The 26384-nt window shown below is 38.9% G+C and overlaps 1 protein-coding gene across 4 annotated transcripts in view; it reads right to left on the bottom strand.

The window, feature by feature from the left end:
- Ptgr2 (prostaglandin reductase 2) overlaps positions 1 to 26384 on the bottom strand; it is a 41892-nt gene that overhangs the window by 8627 nt on the left and 6881 nt on the right. For 3 of the 4 annotated variants that reach the window (XM_027931706.2, XM_027931707.2, XM_027931705.2), the window contains exons 3-4: positions 25744 to 25862; positions 4549 to 4740 (exon numbers count right to left, since the gene is read on the bottom strand). In XM_027931706.2, coding sequence (XP_027787507.1) covers positions 4549 to 4740; positions 25744 to 25862 — 311 coding nt within the window. The remainder of the gene's footprint in view (positions 1 to 4548; positions 4741 to 25743; positions 25863 to 26384) is intronic. The other variant, XM_071607687.1, reaches the window with a different exon arrangement.

The following is a 26384-nucleotide window of genomic DNA, read 5'->3' on the forward strand; positions in this document are numbered from 1 at the left end:
ATAAAAATGTAAGGAAGGGGACTGGGGTGCAGCTTAGTGATAGAGCACAAGTGCAAGTCCCTGAGTTTAATCCCTAGCACCAAAAACCCAAAAAAGGGAGATACGATACAATTTATTTTAGTTTAATTACAGAATAAATTGAGCCTATTTCAATTTGGTGTTTTATGTTTATATGCTGACTAGGTGCTACCAATAATTACATTGCTCTTTTTCTGTCTATATTCTTATCTATAAAATTAGAGGGAATTGAAACAATATACAGAAGGACTCTCTACAATACAGGTTTATGACAATTTTTAAATATATATGTATTTTAGTTATACATGGACATGATACCTTTATTTATTTATTTGTTTGTTTGTTTATTTATTTTTATGTGGTGCTGAGGATCAAACTCAATGCCTCACATGTGCTAGGCAAGTGCTCTACCACTGCACTACAACCCCAGCCTTTATGATAATTTTTAAGGAATGGATAATTTTGGTAAAAATTTAACAAACCACCAATAACCTTAGCTTATTTGTAGTTCAATTATGATGATTAAAATGTGCTAGGCAATACCATGCCTATAATGCTGGCTCTTTGGGAGGGTGAAGCAGGCCGATCACAAGTTCAAGGCCAGCCTGGGCAATTTAGCTAGACCCTGCCTCAAAAGAAAAAAGGGCTGAGGATGCTCAGTGGGAGGGTACCTGCCTAGCATGCATAATGCCCTGGGTTCAACCCCCAGGAATGAGAGAGATGAGGCCTGCAATACATAGGAATATCTATAGTACACAGAAATAGTTCATGTATGCAATAGTGATTTACTGATAAAGCCAGTATCAAAACACTGTGAGATAAATTTGTGTTCAGCAAATACCATTTTTCTTTCCCTTCTAAATTACCTTCTTCATTTCCAATACCTATTCCCAAAGCATTTGCAAGCTGCCCTCAATTGCTCAATTTCCCACTACAGCACTCTGAGAAAAAGAGTTTCTTTACACCTCACATGAAAACCTACTGACAGCATAGTTGCTTTTTTTTTTTTCCTCCAACACTATAGAGTTCTCACCAGCTATGCAACCTATCATTTGATTCATTTCAATTCTGACACTATGTACCTGGCATTATGTTGGATTCCAGAAGTTATAGTTTTAGTACCATAAAACTGCTCCTACTCCAGAAGCCAATTTCAGGGCCAGGTCTGCTAAACCTTTTTTTTTTTTTTTTTTTTAATGGTATTGGAGATTGAATCCAGGGGTGCTATACCTCTGAGCTACATCCTTAACTCTTTTTATTTTTAACTTTGAGACAGGGTCTCACTAAATTGCTAAGATCGGCCTAGAACTTATGATTATCCTGCCTCAGCTTCCAAAGCAGCTAGAATTATAGGCAGCACCACTGTGCTCTGCAAATTCCAAGATTTTTGAGATCATTTAGTCAGGAACTGGGGATAAAAGCCAAATATACTTATTATAGCATAAGCATATTGATAGGCTGAATATTCCTTTTTATTTCCTACTAAGAAATTTCTAGTTAGATCTATTGTATTAGAACCATTAAGATTACAAATAATTGTGTAAAGTCACTCATATAGCACTCATATCTTAGCCTCTTTTAATTTAACCTAAAATGAGATAGAAATTTATGGACAGAGAACACTGAGACTCTAAAGGAAAAATATCTCTATTACATACAGAACAAACAACTTGTAGACAACTCATAAGCTGGACAAAGAAAAATAAGGGACAGAAAAGGACCAGAAGATAAGGCTGCACTAAACAGCTCATAAATTACTTTGTAACTTTCCAATTCCCTGTAGTTTTCTGGAATGTAGCAAAATGAGAATAGAAAGGCAATAGACAAAAGAACATTAACCTAGTGTGGCTAGAGGCTAACATTTGATTGCTCTGGGCGAATCACCTAACTACCTGAGATGCTGCTGTTTAGCTGAAACCTACACATCAGACCCCCTAATGAGAAAACACAATCTTACTCAGTATTTCCCAATCCTGAGGAAGTCCAGCCCCTTGGGATCATACATATTGCACATAATTAGGTACTATAATAAAAGCCTGACCTGAAGTCCTGGTAGTGCATCTCACTTTTTAGATTGCCCACACTCTGCTTTAAGAATATATATGCTCCCATTATAATAAATCTTTCACTCTGCTACTCATACCTGATAGGGCCTTAAATTATTTTCTGCAATATGGTCAAGAACCTTTTTTGGATAATGATGTCCATCACAATCCACAAACCTCAAAGTCCAAGTAGAGGTCTCTACCTCTGAAAAGACCTCCTTGTACTTCCACATGGGGACAAAATGGGTGATAGACTCACATTTATTTAGGAATAACAAGGGACTGCAATCCAGGATGTACATGCATGTGCATATCCAGGGAGGCAAAGGAAGGCAAGAGTTTTTAAAGGTAAAATGAAGAAGTGACATTAGTTGTTTTGAAACAATTATTCTTCATTACAAGGATTAATAAGGGTGGCATCAGTCCATTACCAGAACAGGAAGTTGATAGGAAAGCAAGATGGTTGTTTTGAGGGCCTATCCTTCATGGATTTCCAGCTCCATTTGTTAGGGTTTCACATAAGTGTTTCCATTTTGGTATTTTTCACACAATGGTTAAGAATTTGTAATAACAAGCCAGGTGCAGTGACCACTCCTGAAATGCCAGCTATTCAGGAGGCTGAGGCAGAAGGATCTAGACTAGTCTGGGCAACTTAGTAAGACACTGTCTCAAATTTATTTTCAATTTTTAAAAAGTGGGGGCTGGGCAATAAGGAAAGCAGTATGGAGATTCCTTGGAAAACTGGGAATGGAATGGAACCACCATTTGACCCAGCTCTCCCTCTCCTCAGTCTATACCCAAAGGACTTAAAAACAGCATACTACAGGGACACATCCACATCGGTGTTTATAGCAGCACAATTCACAATAGCTAAACTGTGGAACCAACCTAAATGCCCTTCAGTTGATGAATGGATTAAAAATGTGGCATATATATACACAATGGAATATTACTCAACAATAAAAGAGAATAAAATAATGTATGGCATTTGCAGGTAAATGGATGCAGTTGGAAAAGATAATGCTATGTGAAGTTAGCCAATCCCAAAAAAACAAATGGCAAATGTTTTCTCTGATATAAGGTGACTGACTCATAGTGGGGTAGGGAGAGGGAATATGGGAGGAATAGACGAACTCTAGATAGGGCAGAGGGGTGGGAGGGCAGGGAAGGGGGCAGGGGGTTAGCAATGATGGTGGAATGTGATGGACATCATTATCCAAAGTACATCTATGAAGACATGAATTGGTGTGAACATACTTTATATACAAACAGAGATATGAAAAATTGTGTATATGTGTAATAAGAATTGTGGGGCTGGGGTTGTGGCTCAGCGGTAGAGTGCTTGCCTAGCACATGCGAGCAGTGCAAATGATTCTTGTCCATAGAAATGTGTGAGGCACTGGATTCGATCCTCAGCACCACATAAAAATAAATAAACAAAATAAAGATATTGTGTAGAACTAAAAATAAATATTAAAAAAAGAATTTTGATGCATTCCACTGTCATGTATTTAAAAAATAAAAGCAGTTAAAAAAAAAAAGTGGGGCTGGGGATGTAGATCAGTGGTAGAGCACTTGTCTAATATCCACAAGGCCCTAGGTTCAATCCCCAGTCAGTGGGGAAAAAAGAAAAAAGAAAAAAATATTTGTAATAATAAAAAATATTTGAATATTATAAAGCTTCTTACAAAACTTTTATCATATTATCATAATGTTCACTTATGATAACTATTACTTTCATTTTGCCCATGAGGAGACTGAAATATAAAGACATAAAGTTCCTTGATAACGGATAAATTATGCTGAATTACATGAAGCTACATTTTTGTAGTCAAAACAAATATTGATAATCTCACAAGTTTTAGCCTAAAAATGAACTGAAATCAAGATTTCTGATGTGAAATGGAATATCAATCGGGCTGGGGATGTGGCTCAAGCGGTGGCACGCTCGCCTGGCATGCGTGTGGCCCGGGTTCGATCCTCAGCACCACATACAAACAAAGATGTTGTGTCCGCCAAAAACTAAAAAATAAATATTAAAAATTCTCTCTCTCTCTACCGCTCTATCTCTCTCGCTCTCTCTTTAAAAAAAAAAAAAAAAGAAATGGAATATCAATCATAAAGCAAGTGTGTTTCATAGGTGGCTATTTCTCAGGAAACTTCAAAGTATATAATTATAGGAGGAATTTTAATTCTTAATATAAAATATTTTTGATGCTTATAGCTCAGGTTTTATATTATATATATAATTTGAGAAATAAATATGGAAAATTACAACATTCTCTGGTAATCTACGAATTGTCACATACAGTCCCAGCCAATAGTGGAAAAGGAATAAAAGCTTTCCACAACTGGCAGTAAGCTAAAAGAAAAAAACATGTATGCTTTTATTTTTTACCTGATAACAAATGAACTGAATAACAAATGTAGAAAATGAGCATTATTGGGAGGGAGGGGGATCAGATATTTTTATACTATACATCACCTTTTCAAGGCTATTTCCATCCAGAATAGCCTTGGTTTGCCAGGGCCAATAGAAAGAAGTCACAAAGTCACCTTTAGTCAAATTTGTGTGCTTGCTTAATTCTATAATTCCAACACCTCCACCATCCACCACCTGAGACAGCTGCCAAGGTGCTATATAATCAGTACCAGTGTCTTCATTCATCCTACAACGCTGAAAAAAAGAAGGCATTAATTAAGATAATTCTGTTAAATAATATTGAGCCAGAGTTTACTAATTTACCCAATGACTAAAGGTATGTGATAAGTAATATTTAATAAAGTGTTAGTCAAATAAATAAAAATAATATGTATTAATTTTCCCTTCATTTTGGTTATTTTTTATTTTGAAAAAAAAATGCACTTCTTCAATATACATAAGAGTGTAATTAAAAAGGCTTTTAAGTATGTTCTAAAACTAGATCATAATAATCAAAACAGCATGGCACCTGCATATAAAAGACAGGTACACTGACAAATGGAACAGAATACAGAGTCCAGAAAGAAATCCATGCATTATGAATACACGACTAGTGTAACTCCACATCATGTACAATCACAAGAATGAGAAGTTACACTCCTTGTATGAATAATCTGTCAAAATACATTCTATTGTCATATACAACTAAAAAGAACAAATAATTTTTTTTAAATCCATGCATTTACAATTGATTTGGGGAGGGGGGTACTGGGAATTGAACGCAAGGGCACTTTACCACTGAGCTATATCCCAAGTCCTTTTTATTTTTTAATTTGAGACAGGATTTCACTAAGTTACTGAGGCTGGCCTCAAACTTGTGATTCTCCTGTCTCAGCCTCCTGAGTCACTGGGATTATAGGCATGTGTTACCATGCCTGGCTATAATTGATTTTTGACAAAAATGCCAACAATACACAATGGGAAAAATAATACTTCAATAAATGATATTGGAGAAAATGAAAAATCCACATGCAGAAGAATGAAATTAGACTTACCCTATATACAAAAATCAATTCAAAATGAATTTAAAAATTAAGCGTAAGATGTGAAATAAACCAAGCATGATGGCACATACCTGTAATCTCAGCTACTTGGAGGCTGAGGCCAGAGGATACCCAAGTTTGAGGCCAGCCTCGGCAACTGAGTGACACCTGTCTCAAAATAAAAAAGCTGGGGGAGGGGCTGGGGTTGTGGCTCAGCAGTAGAACGCTCACCTAGCACGTGTAAGACACTGGGTTTGATCCTCAGCACCACATAATAAATAAATAAAATTAGATTATAGTATTAATTGTGAAACTCTAAAATACTAAAAATCATTGACAAATGAAACTGAATAACAAATGTAGAAAATGAGCATTATTGGGAGGTGTACACTTTTAATACTTTAAGTATGATATGTCAATTGTATTTCAATAAAACTTTAAAAAAATAAGGAAATTTAAGTAGTAGTACATGCATTGTGGTAGCAAAAGTAATACAAAATACTGTTTTGATTCTTTCAATGGACTATGGCATTTTAGATACACTTAAATGATTTTTTTAAACTGTTTACTTTGTATGGAAGCAAACTAGCAACATATGTGTAACATTGTCCCCTCTTTTGGGAATTGTCCTTGGCAAAGTAACTTTAGCTTCCTTTCCTTTGCCTGTACTAAATTCTAAAGAAAATCCACACCTAAATGATTAAGATGTTGCCTGCTAAATAATTTTTCTTTGGATTTATAAAACCCAAAACATCTGGTTAACTTCAGATTATATTGGAATATGGAACTCTCCTCCTTATTCTTTAGTTTGGTGCATCAACTAACACAAAGCAGGTACATTTGCAGTAAGGTTAAGCCTGCTGTTTATCTAAAGAAACTAGACCCATTAAGTCAAGGTTGTTTTATTGGTTTGGTTGGCTGGTTTTGGTTTTGGTTTTGTCAAGGGTGATTTTGATGTTCTGGCCAAAGTAGAGCAGTGCGGGGTGGGGGTGGGGGCCAGTGAGCAAACACACACCCTTGTTGATAAAGACCCCACCCAACATGCAGTATTCATGTACATTATCCCACTTTTCCTCCCCCTTTCCCCATAAGTCCTTTTGTGTACTTGAGTTCCCTAAGATCTTTTTTGTGGGGATAGGATAGGTCCCCCCCTTTCATGGTGCTAGCTTTTGAGTACACCTGATTTCTTTCCCACCAAATCTCAGCTCCCAAGTATTGGCTTTTGAGTGTCAAGCAGATGGACTTGGGCATGACTTGGGCATGATAACATATACAGACCATTAACTCTTCATTTCTTTTGGCCTAGCAATTCTGCCTCCTCCACACAAATAACCTAAAAGAAACAATTTGTATACAATTGTTTCTAACAACTTCAGACCAGGCACTTTTCCAACATTATGTTCACCATCCTCATATGGATGGCCTTTTAATTCACAAAGGATGAAATGTTACAGTGGGACCACATTCTGTCACGGTGGGGGTAAAAATTCCTCTGGTAAGCAGTTAAGACTCTTCCTCTTTGTGGCTCACTCTGTCTCTCAACTGAGGTATATAATGTTGAGGCCCACAGTGTGGCCAGGAGATGGTAAATATGGAAGGCTGCTTGAATAAGGGGCCCCATGTGGTATAGTTCAGTTCATCAGGGGAAAAGACCAAATACAGAATTCACACAGAAGTCTCTATACAATAAAATATACTTCTGCTTGCATGTTACCTCTTATGTATTTCTGGAAAACAGGTACAATAATCACAGGACACTGGTTAGACAAAGGGGCTGACACGGCTAATAGAAAAATTTGAGGGAAAAACAGTGTTTATCCTACTCTCACTTGCTGACTAGATAGGACAGGAGATTAAGACATTAGCAATGGGCTCCATAAAGGATTCTCTAAATGTAAAGATCATCCCATGAAATTAATCTATAGAAACATTCCAAACATTTCAGCCAACTCCTTTATCCACTAGTGTAGGAAAAGGGGAGTAGGATGGACCTGAGTGAAAGCTACACATTCAGGGACTAAAAGGACACAATCAGAAGGTCATAGGCATTTTTCTAATACCTGGTTAACACAGATAGTGATCAACGTCTCTACCCAGTAGCTATATAAGCCCCTAGACTAGTACACTTCAGTGGCAACCTGCTATGGTATGGGTTCCCCTCTCACCTGGCGAGAGCTTTTTCTTTTCTTCTCATGTGACTAAATAAATTCTACTCTTTCACTCTCATTCTCTGTTGTCCATAGATTTCATTCTTCAAATTCACAAGACAAGACCCTGGAAAGAAGTTGCTGGCAGGTTGCTAGGGTCTGGGGTCTGCAATACTAAGCTGGCGCAGCCTGCTATGGAGAGCTGTAACCCAGCCAGATCCCATTCATGATGCTGAAAACTCCAGCCCTGCCTGCTGAGACCAGCCACTGACACTGGCGGGCACCTGCTGCTGTGAATAACTGTGCCTCTGCCATAGAGGACTGTGACCCCACCTGCAACTGCAGCAACAGAGACAGAGAATCTGGTGTCATCTCTAACTCCAGTTTCATTACTACTGTAAGCAACATCTAATACCATACAATTTCCCCACCTAATAACTAAGCAGTCTGCAGGGGCATCAGCTAGGTGTCTTAATTCAATTCAATTCTGATATTATCTAGCTGGAAACAGTGTCAGGTCCCATAATTTTAAGGGCTCAGTCCCACAAAACTGCTCCACACTTCAGATACCAATCTCAGGCCTTAGATTGTGGCCTAGGCCTCTGATCAACCAGCTGTAAGTCAGGGTTCCAACAACTTTCTCCTTGGGTTTGATTAATTTTCTAAAGTGGTTCACAGAATTCATAGAAAAACTTCATTTGCATTTACCCGTTTATTATAAAGGTTATTATACAAAACAGCTAAATTAAAGAGATACATGAGCCAAGGCATATGGGAAGTGAAATATAGCACTTCCATGCCCTCTCTGAATGTGCTACCATCCAAGAATTCCACATGTTCAGCTATGTGGAAGCTCCCTAAACCTAGGCCTTTTGGGTTTTTATGCACATTTCACTGTATAAGCATGACTGATTAAATCATTAGCCAATGATGATCAACTTAATATTCAGTTCTGGGCAGTCCTCTACAAGGAGGTTGGGAGGTGGAAATAAAAGTTTCAAACCTCTAATCATGGGTCTGGAGTTGTAACTCAGTGGTAGAACACCTGCCTCATATGCATGAGGCACTGGCTATGATCCTTAGCACCACATAAAAATAAATAAATAAGTATATTAGGTCCACCTGCAACTAAAAAAATATATTAAAAAAAAAAAAAAAAAAACCTCTAATCATATGGTTGGTTCTTCTGGCAACTAGCCCCAACCCTAAGACTGTCTAGGAGCTGCTCCAGGCATCAAAATATGTATTAACATACAAAAAGACACATTGCTTTGGAAATTCCAAGGGTTTTAGGAGTTATGTACTAGTAAACTGAGAGGAAGATCAAGTATTTCAATATAAATCACAATATCACACAAGTAATTACTTATAGGTAAAAAACAAGTCAATACAATAGAACATCATGCAGCCAACAAAACTAGTTTTTAATATGGAGATGTGCATATACAGTCACTTAAACATACAAAAGCAAAGCCAAGTGTGCTACTACATGATTATAGTTCCAGGTACTTGGGAGGCTGAGGTGGGAGGAGGTCTGGAGTCCAAAATTTCTAGCCAGCCTGCTCAACATAGGGAAAGTCTGCCTTGAAAAGAGCGGTGGCGAAAGAGAGATTAGGGCTGGTGATACGGCTCAGTGACAAGGCACTTGCCTAGCATGCATAAGGCCCTGTGTGTGATCTTCAGTTTTGAGGAGGGAATAAAAAAAGAATATGAAAACAAAATTGTGTGTGTTTGTGTATGTCTTCACGTAAAATACTGTATACACAAGGTGATTAAAATTAACTATAAATTTGAGCCAGGTGCAGAGGCACAAATCTATAACCTAGGATGAAGCAGAATTCCTTGCATCCAGGAATTCAGGGCCAGCTCTGGTAACATATCAAGACTGCGTCTCTTTAAAACATAAATACCTGTATAAATCTGTAATCCCGGCTACTTGAGAAGCTGAGGCAGGAGAATACCAAGTTCAAGGGCAACTTAGCAAGATCCTGACTCAAAATAAAAAGGGCTAGGGATATAGCTGTGAGGTAGAACATTCCTAGGTTTAATCCCCAGTACCGCAAAAATAAATAAAATAAAACAAAGCTCATAAGTTAATTGTAAACTAGGAAATCACCTAAAATCTCCATGACTTAATGTTCATTAGGTTCCTTTTTTCCTTTTAAAGTTCTTTTAAGGACTAATGCTCTAACTGTATCTAGTGAAAGATCTCAAAGTGATTTTCTTCCTTTTTTTCTGCAATTAATACTTAATAAGCACCATGGTAGTCACTGAGATACTGTGATAAACAAGGCCTTTGTTTTCATAAGCTTACTTTTTATTAGAGAAGACAGACATCTAATAACCACACAATATAAAATAGAGGATAAACCAAACTGAGGGTTTAAGGTGATTTACAACAAAAATGGTCCCCTTAAAACAGGTATCTAGGAAATAACAGGGTTTATCCAGGTAAAGGGAAAAGGGTAAAAGGATTCTGGGTGCAAGGCTAGCATGTATGAAGGCATTTTTTTTAAGTTGTAGATGGACACAATACCTTTATTTTATTTATTTATTATTATGTGGTGCTGAGGATTGAACCCAGTGCCTCACATGTGCCAGGCAAGTACTCTGTCACTGAGCTACTGCCCCAGCCCTAAAGGCATGTTTTAATATGTACCCAGAACTCTATTTTAATCAGGTATTGGTTGTGGAGTCAGATAATGAACATGGAGACAGATGCCTTGAAAAAAGGATTTATTATTTACAGATACCAAAAAGACGGGATATGCCATGCCATGCCATGCAGGTCCACATGGGGAAGAACTGGTCTGGAGGCAGGAGGAGCAAGGAGAGAGCACATTCCAGAGTTTTTACTGTGATTTCCATAGGAAGGAACAGGTGACAAGGCAGGTAAATTTGAATAAATTTAGGATTGGATAGCCTTAATAATCTCAGCTGGTTCTGGGCTGCAGGGCTGGTCCCTAATTGTGCATTAGTGATTTAAGGCAAGAGAAATGTTAGCTTGGTAGGTGAGAATTAGGGAAGATAGTTAAGGATATGGGCTTTGAATAACATGGTTGGCATATGAAAGGCATATTCAAAGGCAAGTTGTTTCTTCCCTCTAAAAATCTGGCTAACCCTGAGGACAAAAAAAAAAAAATCTCTCCAGGATTAGCAAATCCCCTAAGAAGTCAAAGGATCATAAAATACAGAAAATAAAAAGCCTAATTCATATAAGGTTTAAGATAAATGTGCACTGATATGTTATCAAAGGAAGAGGTCCAGTGAGGCAAAGGTAAGAAGTAAGGCAGGGCACAGTTAGGGTAGACAGGAAAACAGGGACCAGAGAACATGGCATATTTGACCATGTCAAAGTGTTAGTCTCAATCTCAAAACTAATGGGAAGCCATCAAATGATTTTAAGCAAGGTGCACAATTAGTGTCTGTTATAAAAACGGCACTGTGGTCACACTATGGAAAATGGCTTAAGGGGGCATTTCCATTAGGAAAGAAACAGTGATTTAGACTAGGTAGATATTCTTGGAGTCACTGAAAAATATACTGAATTAAGAAGTACTTAGTAGGTGGCATCTGCAAGACCTGATGATAATTGATTGATTGACAGAATCTGAAGAACAAGAAACAAAATTCTCAAGAAAGATTGACTTCTACTATGAAATGAGTAGATAAACAAGGTATTTAATTCCCTTAAAGAAAAAGAGTTTTGGGGGGGGTTTGTTTTTGCTTTGAGATTGGGGGTTTGACATGAAAAGCATTAGTTCATATAATAATTCTACTTATTCCATCATTTTTCCACCCCTATAATCTTAAGTCATAAATATCTCTCATTCTAACACCCTCAGAGGAATGGGACAGAGAAGTAGCTTAGTGGTAGAGGGCTTGCCTGGCACCCATGAGGTTCTGGGTTCAATTATCAGTACTGTAAAACAAACAAACTAAACCTCAGAGGGAATCCTGTTGAATGGGAAGTCTGTCCCAACTCAAAATATTCTGTGGCAAATACATCTTTTTTATCTAATTTATTGGATTTTAAAATACTTTTAGTCTGGATCCTTGACTTTATTTTGATAAATCTGTCCCCTTACTATTATCCTTGGCTTAAGTGAAAGTCTTTGTTACTTTTTTCATTTGATTTGGGGTTTTGTTAGTTAGTTTTGTTTTTAGGACTACGGATTGAACCCAGGGGCACTTAACCATTAAACCACATCCCCATCCCTTTTTTTTTTTTTTTAATTTTTTTTTAGTTGTTGTTGGTCACAATGCCTTTATTTTATTTATTTGTTTTTATGTGGCGCTGAAGATCGAACTCAGTGCCTTGTACCCGCTAGGAGAGCACTTTACTGCTGAGCCACAACCCCAGGCCCTCCCCAGCCCTTTTTAAATTTTTGAGACAGGGTCACTAAGGTTGCTGAGACTGACCTTAAACTTGCAATCCTCCTGCCTTAGCCTCCTAAATCACCTGGCTTGTTTTTGTTTTTTGTTGTTGGAGATCAAACCCAGGGACTAGGGAATGTTAGGCAAGGGCTATGTCATTGAGTTACAAATACAGCCCCAAGTGAAAGTATTTATATTTGTTCATTGTTGTATGTGAAATCATTAGATGACCTGAGTTGTATTATACACTGAAGTGTAAAAGTCATAAGAAAGCCAAACCAGTTATCCTCAATAATTGACTCTGAAAATTGAACCCTGTGATTTTTTCCTCTCAATTTGTAATAATTATTCTCCTTATGTGATTTGCTTTGCATATGTAGTGTGATAAAGTCCATACATGACTGAGCTTTGTTTTAGCTGCCACTGAAAGTGGGCACATCTTTAGGTCTGTGGGAAATAAGTGACCCATTTTATCCCTGTTTCAACTTAACAAGTTATCTATTAATGTTTTGGACCAACTACCATTTCATTTCACAAGTCCACAAAGAAAAAAATTTCACCACTCATGGAAAGAATTTTGAAAAAGTTATTGCTATGGTCTGAGTGTTTGTTTCTTAGCCCGAACTAATGTTGAGAATTAATCCCCAAAGTCATATGTTAATGGTATTTTTTTCTCTTTTTAAACAGAGAAAAGAACACACAAAAATTATTACATGCCTAAATTATGGGAGTATTAGACTCTCTTAATGGTATTTGGAGGTGGAACCCTGTGGAAATAATTAGTATTAGATGAGGTCTTGACAGTGGGGATCCCATGATTGCATTAGGGACTTTATAAGAAGAGAAAGAGAGACCCAAGTTAGCATACTTGCTTTGTCTTGTCCTTGGTGCCCTCTGCCATGTTATAATGCAGCAAGAAGGTATTTACCAGGTTCTGGTACCAAGTTCCTAAACTTCCCAATCTTGAGAATTCTTTTTCCCAGTATTTAGTACCAAACCCAGGGCCTTGCACATGCAAGGCAAGCTCTACAACTGAGCTATACACTGAAGCCCTTTTAAATTTTTGAGACAGAATCTCACCAAATTGCTTAGGGCTAGCCTCAAACTTGGGATCCTCCTGCCTCCAGCCTCCAAAGTAGATGGGGTTATAGGTTACACCACCAAGCCCAGCTTAAACACTATTCTTTATAAATCACCCAATCTGTGGTGTTCTGTTATACTAACAGAAACAGGCAAAGACAATCATCTAATTGCTTTTCATTATGATCATATTCACAAGTGACTAGTGACACTGTTAGAAAGCACCTGAACTTCCCAAATGGCTCAAGAGGAAACATGAGCCTTCCCAAAGTTATAGGTCAATTGGGTCTCCATTGTACATAAAGCCTGAAAAGAAGTAAGCCAGGATTCCCTTTGTCTTCTATAATGATGCTCTAGAAACCAAAAGAGGAAATATATAAACTTCCTACACATCAGACTTTATCTTTTATGTTGTAAATTGTTCTAAGTTTACTATTTATCTTTTGGTTTTGGAAATACTATTTTACTGTGTTTTATAAAAACACACTATCCTAAAAGTCACACGGAGCCATGTGTGATGGTCCAGACCTATAATCCCAGCTACTTGGAAGGGAAGAACAGGAGGAGTCTGGGCAAAGTAGCAAGACCCTGTCTCAAAATAAAATCAAGAAAAGGTGAGGGAGAGTACTTGCCTAGCAAGTGTGAGTCTCTAGCATTGGGGGAAAAAAGTCACACTTATCAGTCATTTGCTGCCATTCGTATTCATAACTGCCATGTTATTCATTCTCCAACTTCATTCAATTGACCATATTTCTTTGTAAAAGAAAAAAAATTGTTATTGCTAGGGATTGAACCCAGGGCCTTGTGCATAATAGGCAAGTGTTCTACCATTGAGCTATACCTGATCCCCCCCATCCACCCCATTTTTGAGATGGGAGTCTCACTCTGTTGCTCAGGCTGGTCTTGAACTCATGGGCTCAAGTGATCCTCCCACCTCAGCCTCTCAAACTATAAGCATGTGTCACCACTCCTGGCTTATACATTTTTTTTAGTTTCTTTTTTATAACTTTTCAGTTTATTGCATGAAGGAGTTACAGTAGTCCAAGTTAAAAGTAGACTCCACAGAGTTACATTACACAAGCTGTGAGGTTCTTACACTTGTGACAAGGGACAAAAGGGAAACTACTCATTGCACAGAAATCCTCACTTAAGCCACAAGCACTTAAAAGTCATAAACCTTTAGCTGATTGTCCCTAGCTAGGCCAGTCTACACCAGGAAATGGCATATGTTCTTGTGCTAGTCCCTCTAAAGCTGAATTACTTCTCCAAATTCTGTATGCTCAATTACTGTACCATTGCAGGCAAATTTCTTTACTTAAAGGCCTTAACTAATTTCCTTTCATCATAATAATCAGCAATCCCTTAGACAGTAGTAAGGGTCTTCCTGCGGTTTTTCTATTGAATTCTTATATGGATATAATCTTCAGTGCCAGCAGGAAGTAGGCAGAGGGAATAGGGCTTTGGAGAAAAAGAGGACTCAGAGGGAGAAGCTGTTGAGACCTTGGTGGCAGCTCAGTTACTGAGACCTTTAGTTTCATTATCTATTAGAATTTATTCTGTTGTAGGAGTTAGATTAAGGAGGTGAGACAGAAGAGCCTGAAAGTCCTCCAAAGAAACTATTTTCCTTTGACAGTAAAGCAGCCTGGGGCCAGCAAGAGTGGTATACTCACACTGAGCACCTTAATTGACAGCTGGTAGCTCCGCCCACATGTTGGGCTCTTGGGCTGCAGCTGCTGCCACCCAGTAGTGCAGCCAAGCTGCTGGGCAGTGCTGACAAAAATGGCGTATAGCTAGAGCAGAGACAGGAGCTGGGACTGCAGGGCTTGCAGTATATAATGTCAACTCCAGCTGCCTCAGAGAGATTAGGGAAGGAAGCTGCTGTTGATATAACCACTGCTCTCCAACCATTTTCTGACAGCTACAGCAGTAAAGCAGGTAGACTGATAGCTCAGTCCTGCGCTGGGTCAGGAAGACGTAGGGGGCCACTGCTTTCATCCCTCGGATCCCCATCCCAGCTGAACTACAGTTGACATTGCCGCTGCTTCTAGGATCCCATTGGAGACATCAGGAGTCCAAACTTTAGCCCTACCACTCCCAGGGAAGCTACCAGAGCTATCAATCAAGTGGCTGCTTCTTCTGTGGACTGTGTGAGCTGAGAACACCAGGACTGCTTCATATACCTCGTGATTGCTCAGAGAGCCTCCAATTCTGCCACCACCCCTCCAGAAGCCAGGCAATTGCTCTAAGAGACTTCACTTCCTGGGGCAGCTTCAGGACAACCTGTGGCCATCCTGATGACTCCTCCCTGCAGCTGTTCTGCATGTCTCTGCCCATCTTCAACTATTCTCAATTGGTTTGGCAAGGAGCACTTCTCCCACCCATGACAGCCAGGGCATGCAAGTTCGGTATGCCAATGCACACTGGCATGACTAAGCAGAAAGTCTGTGGTTAGCAGACAGGAAACTGCGCATGCTTAGACCAGCACATGCTTGTGCATTCAACCATCTCTCTTCTTTTTTAAATGGTACTGGTAATTGAGACCAGGAGCACTATGCCTTGGAATTTTATCCTCAGACCTTTTTTTGGGGGGGTACTGGGAATTGAACTCACGGGCATTCGACCACTGAGCCACATCCCCAGCCCAATTTTGTATTTTTTTTAGAGACAGGATCTCACTGAGTTGCTTAGCACCTCACTTTTGCTGAGCATGGTTTTGAACTTATGATTCTCATGCCTCAGCCTTCCGAGCTGCTGAGATTATAGGCATGCGCCACCATGTCCAGCTATCCCCAGGCCTTTTTAAAATTTTATTTTGTGACAGAGTCTCATTAGATTGCTCAGCATGGCCTCAAATTTGCCATATTGCCTCAGCCTCCAGAATAGATGGGATCACAAGCATGTAATACCGTGCCTGGCCCTACGCAAGTACTCTTCTCAGTCTCATCTGGCCAGTATGGGACTTCATCCTGTTCACTTCCCCCCTGTGCTGCAACAAAGGCCCCATGTAAAGCCTTGTCCAAATGGTTCTATTGCCTTCTGATGTTTTTTTTTTTTTTCTGGTGATTTTTATCTCAGAGTGGACTAAAATGATTGAACCAAGAGCTGGTAACACCAAGGGCTGCCAGCCCTGAGAACACCTAGCAGCCAGGCAGCAGTGAAGAGCAGTAGACAACTGAAAGCTGAGTGTTGAGAGCCACAGTTTAGTCAAAATGACGCCTGGCATTTTTGCCAGAGGGAATGGTTGAAAGGTGACCCTGCTCTGGGAATTGGGCAGCTCCAGGATTAGAGCGGATCCTGCTGGGATTAGGGCGGATCCTGCTGCCTCGAGCGCCCCCTACTTTGGAGTTCCCTGTTGAGTTCTCCCGGGGTTCTGAGAGAATTGGCGTGCGGACTCCGGTGGAGGGAGTGTGTTCCCGGGAAGTGTGTGTAGAGTGCCGGTGAAAGTTCGGGAATAAAGGTTGCTGTTTGAACCTACAAGGCTGTGTGGCAGCTCGGTTATTTTGTGCCCAGCCAGACTGCGGCAGCTGAGAACTGCAGAAGAGGTTCAGCTGCCAGAAAAACTGCTGCTAGTCCCAGCTGCTGAGGAGCTACCTAAAAGCAGATGGGAGACTTGTTGACACCAGCTGTTGGGAACCACTGGCACCCACGGCATACAGATACACCAAGAGCTGAGAGCTACTGGCACTCCCACTCAGATTCATAATTTCTATCTGAATTGAGCAAAAGAACCCTTAAAAGAACCCTTAGCCAATTGGTAACATATATAATCTAATTATTTCCTAAAAGTCTGCTATTAAACTGATTCAACACAATTTATCAAATAAACCATCATTTTAACTTGCTTTTTGGTGTTGGGGATCAAATCCAGAGCCCTACATATGATATGCTGGGTATTGTGCTCTACTACTGAACCACATACTCAGCCCTCTTTTAACTTTTTGTTAAAATGAAATGAGAGATGGACATAATTACTGACATTACAAAACAAAAAGGAAAGTAAGGGAAATTTATACAATTTGGATAAAGTGGGCAAAATCCTAGAAAGATACGAACTACTAAAGTTAACTCAAGAAGTAATAGAAAATCTTAAATTGATACTAGGGATTGAACCCAGGCCCTTGCACATGCTAGGCAAGTACTCTACCAATGAGCTACATTTACAGACTATGCTATTCTATATTTTTTTATTAATTAATTGATTTATGTATTTATTTTTACCACAAATTGAATCCAAGGTGCTTAACCACTGAGACATATCCCTTCCCCTTTTAATTTTTTTTTTTTTTTTTGAGACAGGATTTCATTAAATTGCTTTGGGCCTCATTAAATTGCTTTGGGCCTCACTAAATTGCTGAGGCTGGCTTTGAATTTTCCATCCTCCTGCCTCAGCTTCCCTAGCCACTGGGATTATAGGCATAGGACACTGCTCCTGGCTATTATTTTATTTTGAGATGAGGTCTCACTAAGTTGTTCAGGTTGGCCTCACCTGTGATCCTCCTGCCTCAGTCCTCCAAGTAGCTGAGATTACAGGTATACACCACTACACCTGCCTCTCTACTACTCTTTCAAAAGTGAATACCAAGGGTGGGGATATAGCTCAGTTGGTAGAGTGCTTGCCTACCATGCAAAAGGCCTTGGGTTCAATCCCCAGCAACACACACACACACACACACACACACACAAAGTGAATACCAATTCTTCACAAACTATCAAAAATATAAGAGGAGGAATAACTTCCCCACTTTGGAGAGCAGGCTGTGCCCTACTAAGTTATTCCATGTTGCAGAGAAGAGCAGTTTTCAGCTGGGCACAGTGAGACTTGCCCATAATCCCAGTGACTGAGGATGAGGCAGGAGGATCAAAAATTCAAAGCCAGCCTCAGCAACATAGCAAGGCCCTAAGCAACTCAACGAGACCCTATCTCAAAAAATAAAGATGGTGGCTGGGGTTGTGGCTCAGTGCTAGAGTACTCACCTAGCACATGTGAGGCACTAGGTTCAATCCTCAGCACCACTTAAAAATAAAACAAAGGTATTATGCCTATCTACACCTAAAAAATATTTTTAAAAATAAAAAGGGTCAGGAATGTAGCTCACTGGTCAAGCACCTCCGGGTTCAATCCCCACTACCAAAAGAGAGAGAGAGAGAAAGAAGAGCAGTTTTCAGGCTGTATCTAGCCCTTATTAAATTATTCCATTTAATAAAGCAGTAGTTGTCCTGATCTAATCCATTTTGATACAAGTGCTAAGGCAGAATGACTTGGTAACTTGAATGGGTAAACATAATCAATCACCAGACAATGGACATACAGAACTTATAAAAAGAGTAATACCCCCAGCTGCAGAGCACAATTATAAGGCACAGAGTGATAAATTAATTGTGCTGATAAAAAAAACAACCACCTGTAAATATCAAATTAAATCAGAAGCACCTGGATGCATGGGTGTATCAAACCCATAGTAGGGAAATTTATCAAACACATCAAAACACAGATGATGCAACTCCTCACTTGAAACATAATAGGAAGGGCACCTAAGACTCTGCTATGGCGGCACAAACTGACTTATCAATCACTGTAACAGACCATCCAATGAAGACGTCACATCAGGAGGTCAACAGGTAATAAACTCCCAACTCTGTCCCCAGAGCTTCACTTCAGCTCCATCCCTGCTTGACATGGCCCACTTTGAAACTGCCTGCCATTCAGATGTTCTGGATATTCTAGACAAGTTCTGCACCCTGAACTAACCCTTGCCTTGCCTTGAATAGCTTGGCACCCTGAATAGCTCTGTACCTTGAGCAGATTCTATGCCTCCAACAGATTCTTTGCTGGGTTTATAAATCTTTTTTTTTCCTGCCATACTAGGGATTGAACCCATGAGCTCTACTACTGAGTTATATCACAAGTCCTCTGCTGTTGCTTTAATATATTTTGAGACAGGGTCTAAGTTGTGGAGGCTGGTCTTTAACTTGAGATTCACCTGGTCTCAGCCTCCTAAGAATGGCGTGGGCCACTGCTTTGGCTGGGTAGGTAAAGCTAATCTGACCACCTGTAGTAACTTTTGTCCATCTGTATCAGCTCTCTGCCTTTGCTTTCAGTTCTGTCTCTTTAAAATCTGTGGCCTCTGTTAACCTTTTCTTAGCTGCCCTGTAACCTACATATTATTGTGTAAAGTGTGATGTGTGAGTTAAGTGTTATAGATATTAGTAATTAAGATTAGGGCTGCGGATCAGCAGTAGCACACTTGCCTGGCATGTCTCAGCACTTCATATAAATAAATAAAATAAAAGTCTATCAACAACTAAAAAAAATTATTTAAATCTTTAAAAAAAGAAAAAAGATTAGACTGTAGTAAAAAAAACTTATTGCCATGCTTCTGATATCAAGTGAACCATTGGTTTGATGAATAAAAGCCAATGAAATGAAAGTGACACAGCTTGTAAATTTATTATGATCCAATAAATTATGACATTGTAGAAAGACACAAATGCGTCCAGCCAATGTTGGCACAGCTTACTCACAACACCAGTTCTATGACGCCACTATTACTCTGATACCAAAACTGTTAGCTACCAGGCAGGCACTTTTAGGAGCAAGCTCCTACGCTCCAAGCTCTTAAGCTTCTGACTCTTTAAATGACAAAGTTGTTTTGTTTGTTCCAGCTAAAGTCCTTTGCAGAAATTTACAAGAAACCAGCAAAAATTGCCAAGTCACTCTGACTCATCATTTTAAGGCAACCTAGAAATAAACTTTACTTACTAAAATGCAAAATTCTCTGCCCAGAGACATTTGTGTCTGATATTTTTTTTAAAACACATGATATATGACTTCAAACTGAGTATGCCCAGAAATGTGCTCACCTCTGCATATGATGATGACTCTTTATGATATGAATATATAAAATTTTCCCCAATAAAAGTCTCTTGCTTTCCTTTTTTTTTTTTTTAAAGAGAGAGAGAGAGAGAGAGAGAATTTTTTAATATTTATTTTAGTTTTCGGCGGATACAACATCTGTGTTTGTATGTGGTGCTGAGGATAGAACCCGGGCCGCACACACTGCCAGGTGAGAGCGCTACCGCCTGAGCCACATCCCCAGCCCCAAGTCTCTTGCTTTCTTTGTTCAGGAATAACACTACTTTGAGAGTTATCTTCAATGTTCTTACTTGCTGCAAGTAATAAACCTCTCCCGGCTCTTTTATCTTCTAGTTGTGGTTATTACTTCTGCACTCATGAAGAGGTGCACCCAGTAGGATCGAAAGTTCAAAGCCAGCCTTAGCAATTTATCGAGGCACTAAGCAACTCAGTGAGACCTGTATCTAAATCAAATACAAGGGGCTGGGGATGTGGCTCAAGTGGTAGCGCACTCACCTAGCATGCGTGAGGCACTGGGTTCGATTCTCAGCACCACATAAAAATAAATCAAATACAAAATAGGGATGACCCAGTCTGGGTCAGAAGATCCAAAACCAAGAACTCTAAAGGCAGGAAAAGATGGATGTCCTGATTTGAGCAGTAAGACAAACATAATTTAACTTTTCTCTAACTTTTTTTCTACTTAGGCCCCCCAATCAATTGGATAATACCCACTCACATTTGAGAGGAACATCTGCTTTATTGAGTCCATTGATTCAAATGCTAATGTTTCCAGAAATACCCTTACAGCAAACTTAGTAGGGTGGTGTGTGTGTGTGTGTGTGTGTGTGTGTGTGTGTGTAGCGGGGGTGGGTTATGGGACTTACGACACACACGACACACACGAAAGGACTGGACTGGACGGGACATGGATGAGAGACTTAAAGGAGGAAAGATTTATTTTGGCTCACAGTTTCAGAGGTGTCACTCCATGGTCACTTGGCCCCATTGCTGTGGGCTTGTGATCAGGCACAATATCATATCAGGGAGTGTGTGGCAGGGCAAAACTGCTCATTGCTAGGCAGTCAGGAAGCAGAAAAAGACAGGGACAAAATATACCTTCAAAGGCATATCCCAGGCTGGGAATGTAGCTCAGTGGTAGAGCTTTTTCCTAGCATGTATGAGGCCCTGGGTTTGATTCTCAGCACCATATATAAATAAATGAATAAAATAAAGATCCATCAACATCACACTCCCAACCCTCAATGACCCACCTCTTCCAACTAGACCCCACCTCCTGAAATTTTCACCACCTTCCTATAGCTGAGGGGTGGGGAGTGGGAGAATGGGGACCAAGTCTTTAACATACAAACCTTTGGAGACATTCCAGATCCAAACTATACAACACAGAAACACTCAGAAATAATGTTTCTATTATTTAGAAATAATGTTTATCTAGGTATCCCTTGGCCAAGTCAAGCTGACACATAAAATTAACCATCATAGATTGTAGTATTCCTAAAACTGATTTAAGATTCAAAGTAATCCTTATCAAAATCCCAGCTTGGGCTGGGCAAAGTGGCCTATGCCTATAATCCCAACAACTCAGGAAGATGACATAGGAGGATCATAAGTTCCAGGACAATTCAATTCCCAGTACAAAAAAAAAAAAAAAAAGCTTATTTCTGTGCAAAAATTGACCATCTGGTCCTAAAACTAACAAGGAAATTCAAATTCTAAAATAGCCAAAACAATCTTGAAGAATAATAGAGTTGGAAGACTCACACTTCCTAATCTCAAAATTTACTACAAAGCTATAGTCTTCAAGGCAGTGAGATATAGCATAAAGATAAACAGATTGATGGATTTGAGACCAGAAATAAATCCTTATTTTGAAAATTAATTTTCAAAAAAGTACCAAGAGAATTCAACGAGGAAAGGATAATCTTTTCAACACATAGTACTCATTCAACTGTGTATCCACATGTAAAAGCACAAAAACTGTGATGATCAATTTTAGGTTTTGACTGAAAGAAAGATGCTTACATGGCCCCTGAAACACTGTTTCTGGGTGTTTTGGTGAGTGATTTTTTTTTTCCCTTTTCTTTTTCTTTCTTTCTTTTTTTTTTTTGGTACCAGATATTGAACCCAGAGCACTCAGCCACTGAGCCACATCCCCAGTTCTATTTTGTATTTTATTTACAGACAGAGTCTCACTGAGTTGCTTAGCACCTCGCCTAGTTGCTGAGGCTGGCTTTGAACTTGCAATCCTCCTGACTCAGCCTCTCAGCCACTGGGATTACAGGAGTGCACCACCATGCCCAGCTACAGTGAGTGTGTTTTCAGAGGAGATTGATGTGAGTTGATGAACTGAGGAGGTAAGATCTGCCCTTGGTTGAGTGGGGAGCTTGGACAGTGATGGCGGAGCTGACAGAACAAAAAGGGAGAAGGGTGAATTCTTGCTCTTACTCTTCTGGAGCAAGATGCCCTACTTCTTCTGTCCTTAGACTTTAGGACTCCATGATTTTTTTTGGTATTTGAAGACTGGGATTTGCATCCCTGGGACTCTGGGACTGAGCCATACTATAGACTTTTCTGGTTCTTCAGCTTGCAGAATGCCTATTATGGAACTTTTTATTCCCCCAAATCATGTGAACCAGTCCTTTCTCATAAACCTATATATCTACATCTGTATCTCTCCTCTGTTGACTCTATGAAAAACCTTAACTAACACAAATCTCTTCCTTATACCATATACAAAGATTAGCTCAAAATGGGTCATTTATTAAAATGTGAGAACTAAAACTATAAAAGTCCTAGAAAAAAAAATAGAGCTAAATCTTTCTTTTTAACCCTCAGTGAGACAAAGCCTTCTCAGATGAGTCTGAAAGTATGTGATAAAGAAAAAAAAGCACAGATAAACCAGTCTTTATCAAAAACAAAAATTTCTATACTTTAATGGATACCATTAAAAGTGAAAAGATAAGCCAGCATGGTAGCACACGCCTGTAACCCCAGCTACTCACAAGGCTGAAGCAGAAAGATCATAAGTTTGAGCAATTTATCAAGACCCTGTCTCAAAATAAAATAAGTAAAAAAAGGCTAGGGAACAGTTGAGTTGTAGAAGTCTTGCCTAGCATGCGCATGGTCCTAAATTTAAATTCCAGTACCATAAGAAAAGTGGGGAAAGGAAAGACAATCCACAGAATGAGAGAAAATATTTTACAGATCACATATTTTATATTATTTCTGGAATATAAAAAGAACTCTTGTAACTCAATAATAAAAGACAGATAATCCAATTTTAAAATATGTAAGAGATCTGAATACATACTTCTTCAAAAAATATACAAATGGCCACTAAGCACACGACAACATGCTAAAAATTAGCCATCAAGAAAATGCAGAATGAGGGCTGGGGATGTGGCTCAAGCGGTAGCGCGCTGGCCTGGCATGCGTGCGGCCCGGGTTCGATCCTCAGCACCACATACAAACAAAGATGTTGTGTCATACAAAGATGTTGTGTCTGCCGATAACTAAAAAAATAAAATAAATAAAAAAAAAACAGATACATTAAAAAAAAAAAAAAAGAAAGAAAATGCAGAATGAAACCACAATGAGATACCACTTCACACTAACTAGAATGGCTACAATAAAAATATATATATATGTATTAGTGAAGGTGTAGAGAAACTAGATCCCTTATTTACTTCTTGTAGAACTGTAAAATGTTGTAAGCATCTTGGAAAAGAATCTGGTACTTCCTGAAAAGGTTAAACAAAGCCAGGCACAATGGCAAATGCCTCTAATTCCAGCAACTCAGGAGACTGATACAGAGCATGACAAGTTTGAGACCAACCTCAGGAAGTTCAAGGTCATCCTAGGCAACTTAGCAATACCCCATCTCCATATAAATAATAAAAACTGGGCATGGTAGTGCACACCTGTTATTCCAGCAACTCAGGAAGCTGAGGCAGGAAGAGCTTAAGTCGTAGGCCAGCCTCTGCAACTTCCAAGACCCTGTCTCAAACAATAGGGCTGGGAATGTACCTCAATGGTAGAGTGCCCCTGGGTCCGATGACCAGTACTGATGGGGAAAAAAGGTTTAAACACAGTCAATATGTGACTTAGCAATTCTTATCCTAGGTATATATGAAAGAGAAATAAAACATGATCCACACAAAAACTTGTACACAAATGTTCACCCCAAAATTATTCATAATAGCCAAACTGTGGAAACTATCCATATGTTCCTCAACTGATAAATGAATAAACAAAATAAAAGGTGAGGAACAGGAACAGTCTAATACAAAGGGCAATTGAAGCTTAGGGAAGGAAAGCTTCAGAAAATCAAATTATTTGGATAGATAGAATGATTCTAAATTTTTGAGTTTCCAATGAGCTAGATCCTAGTAATTTAATACCAATTTAAAGGATTTTCTAAGAGTATTTTGACTGACTACAGGTTTTGACTCATAATCCTGCTATAGAACCTAATCCCTATGTAAAATGAACTCTTTCCATTGTTCAGAGATAGGCAATTCTGTTATGAACCTTGTAATTTGGTGAGAGCTTCTCTGTACTTTCTCATGGCCACTGCTCTGCCACCAAAGGGCAGCCATTGCCTAACTCTCCCTACAACCAAAGATAAATGGATTTAGCAGGGACATGTGACTCCTGGATAGCCAACCCTAGATTGCTGGTAGGAAGAATAATGACCCCCAGAGATGTTCATGTCCTAACCTCTGGAACCTGTCAATATGGCAAAAGAGACTTGAGATGGGCAAAATTATCCTGGATTATCCCAGTGTGCTCAATGAAATCACAAGGGTCCTGATAAGAGAGAGAAAAGTCAGAGATGTGACCACTGATGCAGAGGTAAACCAGTATAATACAAGGCCCATGCAAGAACATGGGCAACCTCTAGAGGCCACAATAGGAAAAAAAAAAAAAATTCTAGAGCCTTTAGAACAAATGCAGCCCTGCCAAAACCTTGATTTTATCCCCGTGGGGCCCATTTTGAATCTCAAATCTCCATAACTATAAGATAATGTATTTGTGTTATTTAGAGCTACTAAGTTTATAGTAACCTTCTATAGTAGCAATAGGAAACTAGTACAGTGGGTCATTAACCTATAAATAGATAATATAACAGATAAACTGGCCAATTTCCCAATCTCAGCAATCTGATTCTAAGCACTGAGACTTGATAGTAGGAGATAAACTGATGGAGATATACATGTCATGGCCATGAGATGAAGTTAGGAGTAAAGAAGACTATGAGACAAAGAAAGAAAGAAGCCAGCACTTAAAGCTTAAGACCTTGTGCCTGATGGTTTTCTTAATTGCCTCCCTCAGCAATCTTTTCAAGAATTCTCCCTAATCTAAAGGTAGCATGAATGAGTCTACCCCTTTCAAAAAGAGATCAACTAGAATCAAGGTCTCACATACAGTCTGCCTTATAAACCAGATCCTCTGAGGGAACTTCCAACCCTACTTTATTATTCAAGCTTTACTTACTACTGGGAGTGATATAGACATTTGGAAGAAACTCACTAACCACATATACTACTATTATGAATACATTCCTTCAAAATATTCCTTAATAAAAGCAATGAATAAGGTAATCTATAATTAATAAGTGTCAAGATACAACTGCCCAAGTATTTATTAGTCATAAGGATAGCACAATAAAATTCTAATGCAACAATATGAAAATAAAATTATTTTTCACCAAATCACACCTCTTGGTTCTTACCATGTAAGGATCCACAGAAAGATAAAGAGTTCTAACTTGTACTTGTCCTTCATTAATAGTATCTGATATACTGACTTCTTCCAATCGGAAATTCTCTGCCACTGGATTACCATTTTTTCCTAAAATATCAGGCAAAAATTTAGTCAAAGAGTCACTTCCCTATATACAGTTACTATTTTTTTAAAAGATCACCTGGGATTCAGGGCACTCCCTTTTAAAACAGGCATGAATAAATCCATATTGTCTTGTAACTTCTCTGAAATTATAGCAATGACTCAGCATAGTCTCAAGCAGTTTTCATCACTCTTGATGTTCTCCAAGAAGTTCTTTTCAATGATTGCTTTCAGCTTCTAATTTTTTTTTTTAATTTTTTAGGGAACATCTTTCTTTCTTTTTTAATATTTATTTTTAGTTGTAATTGGACACAATACCTTTATTTCATTTATTTTATTTTTATGTGGTGCTGAGGATCAAACCCAGTGCCTCACACATGCAAGGCAAGCACTCTACCACTGAGCCATAACTCCAGCCCTCTAATGATTATAGGTAAATCACCTCACCTGTTTTAATTTTAGGATTTCAAAAAACATAAAATCGCCTTCAGCTGTCTTTTTAATTACAAAAATTAAAATTTTACAAAC

The sequence above is a fragment of the Marmota flaviventris genome, chromosome 2 (genome assembly GCF_047511675.1).
Source record: "Marmota flaviventris isolate mMarFla1 chromosome 2, mMarFla1.hap1, whole genome shotgun sequence".
Classification (NCBI taxonomy): domain Eukaryota; kingdom Metazoa; phylum Chordata; class Mammalia; order Rodentia; family Sciuridae; genus Marmota; species Marmota flaviventris.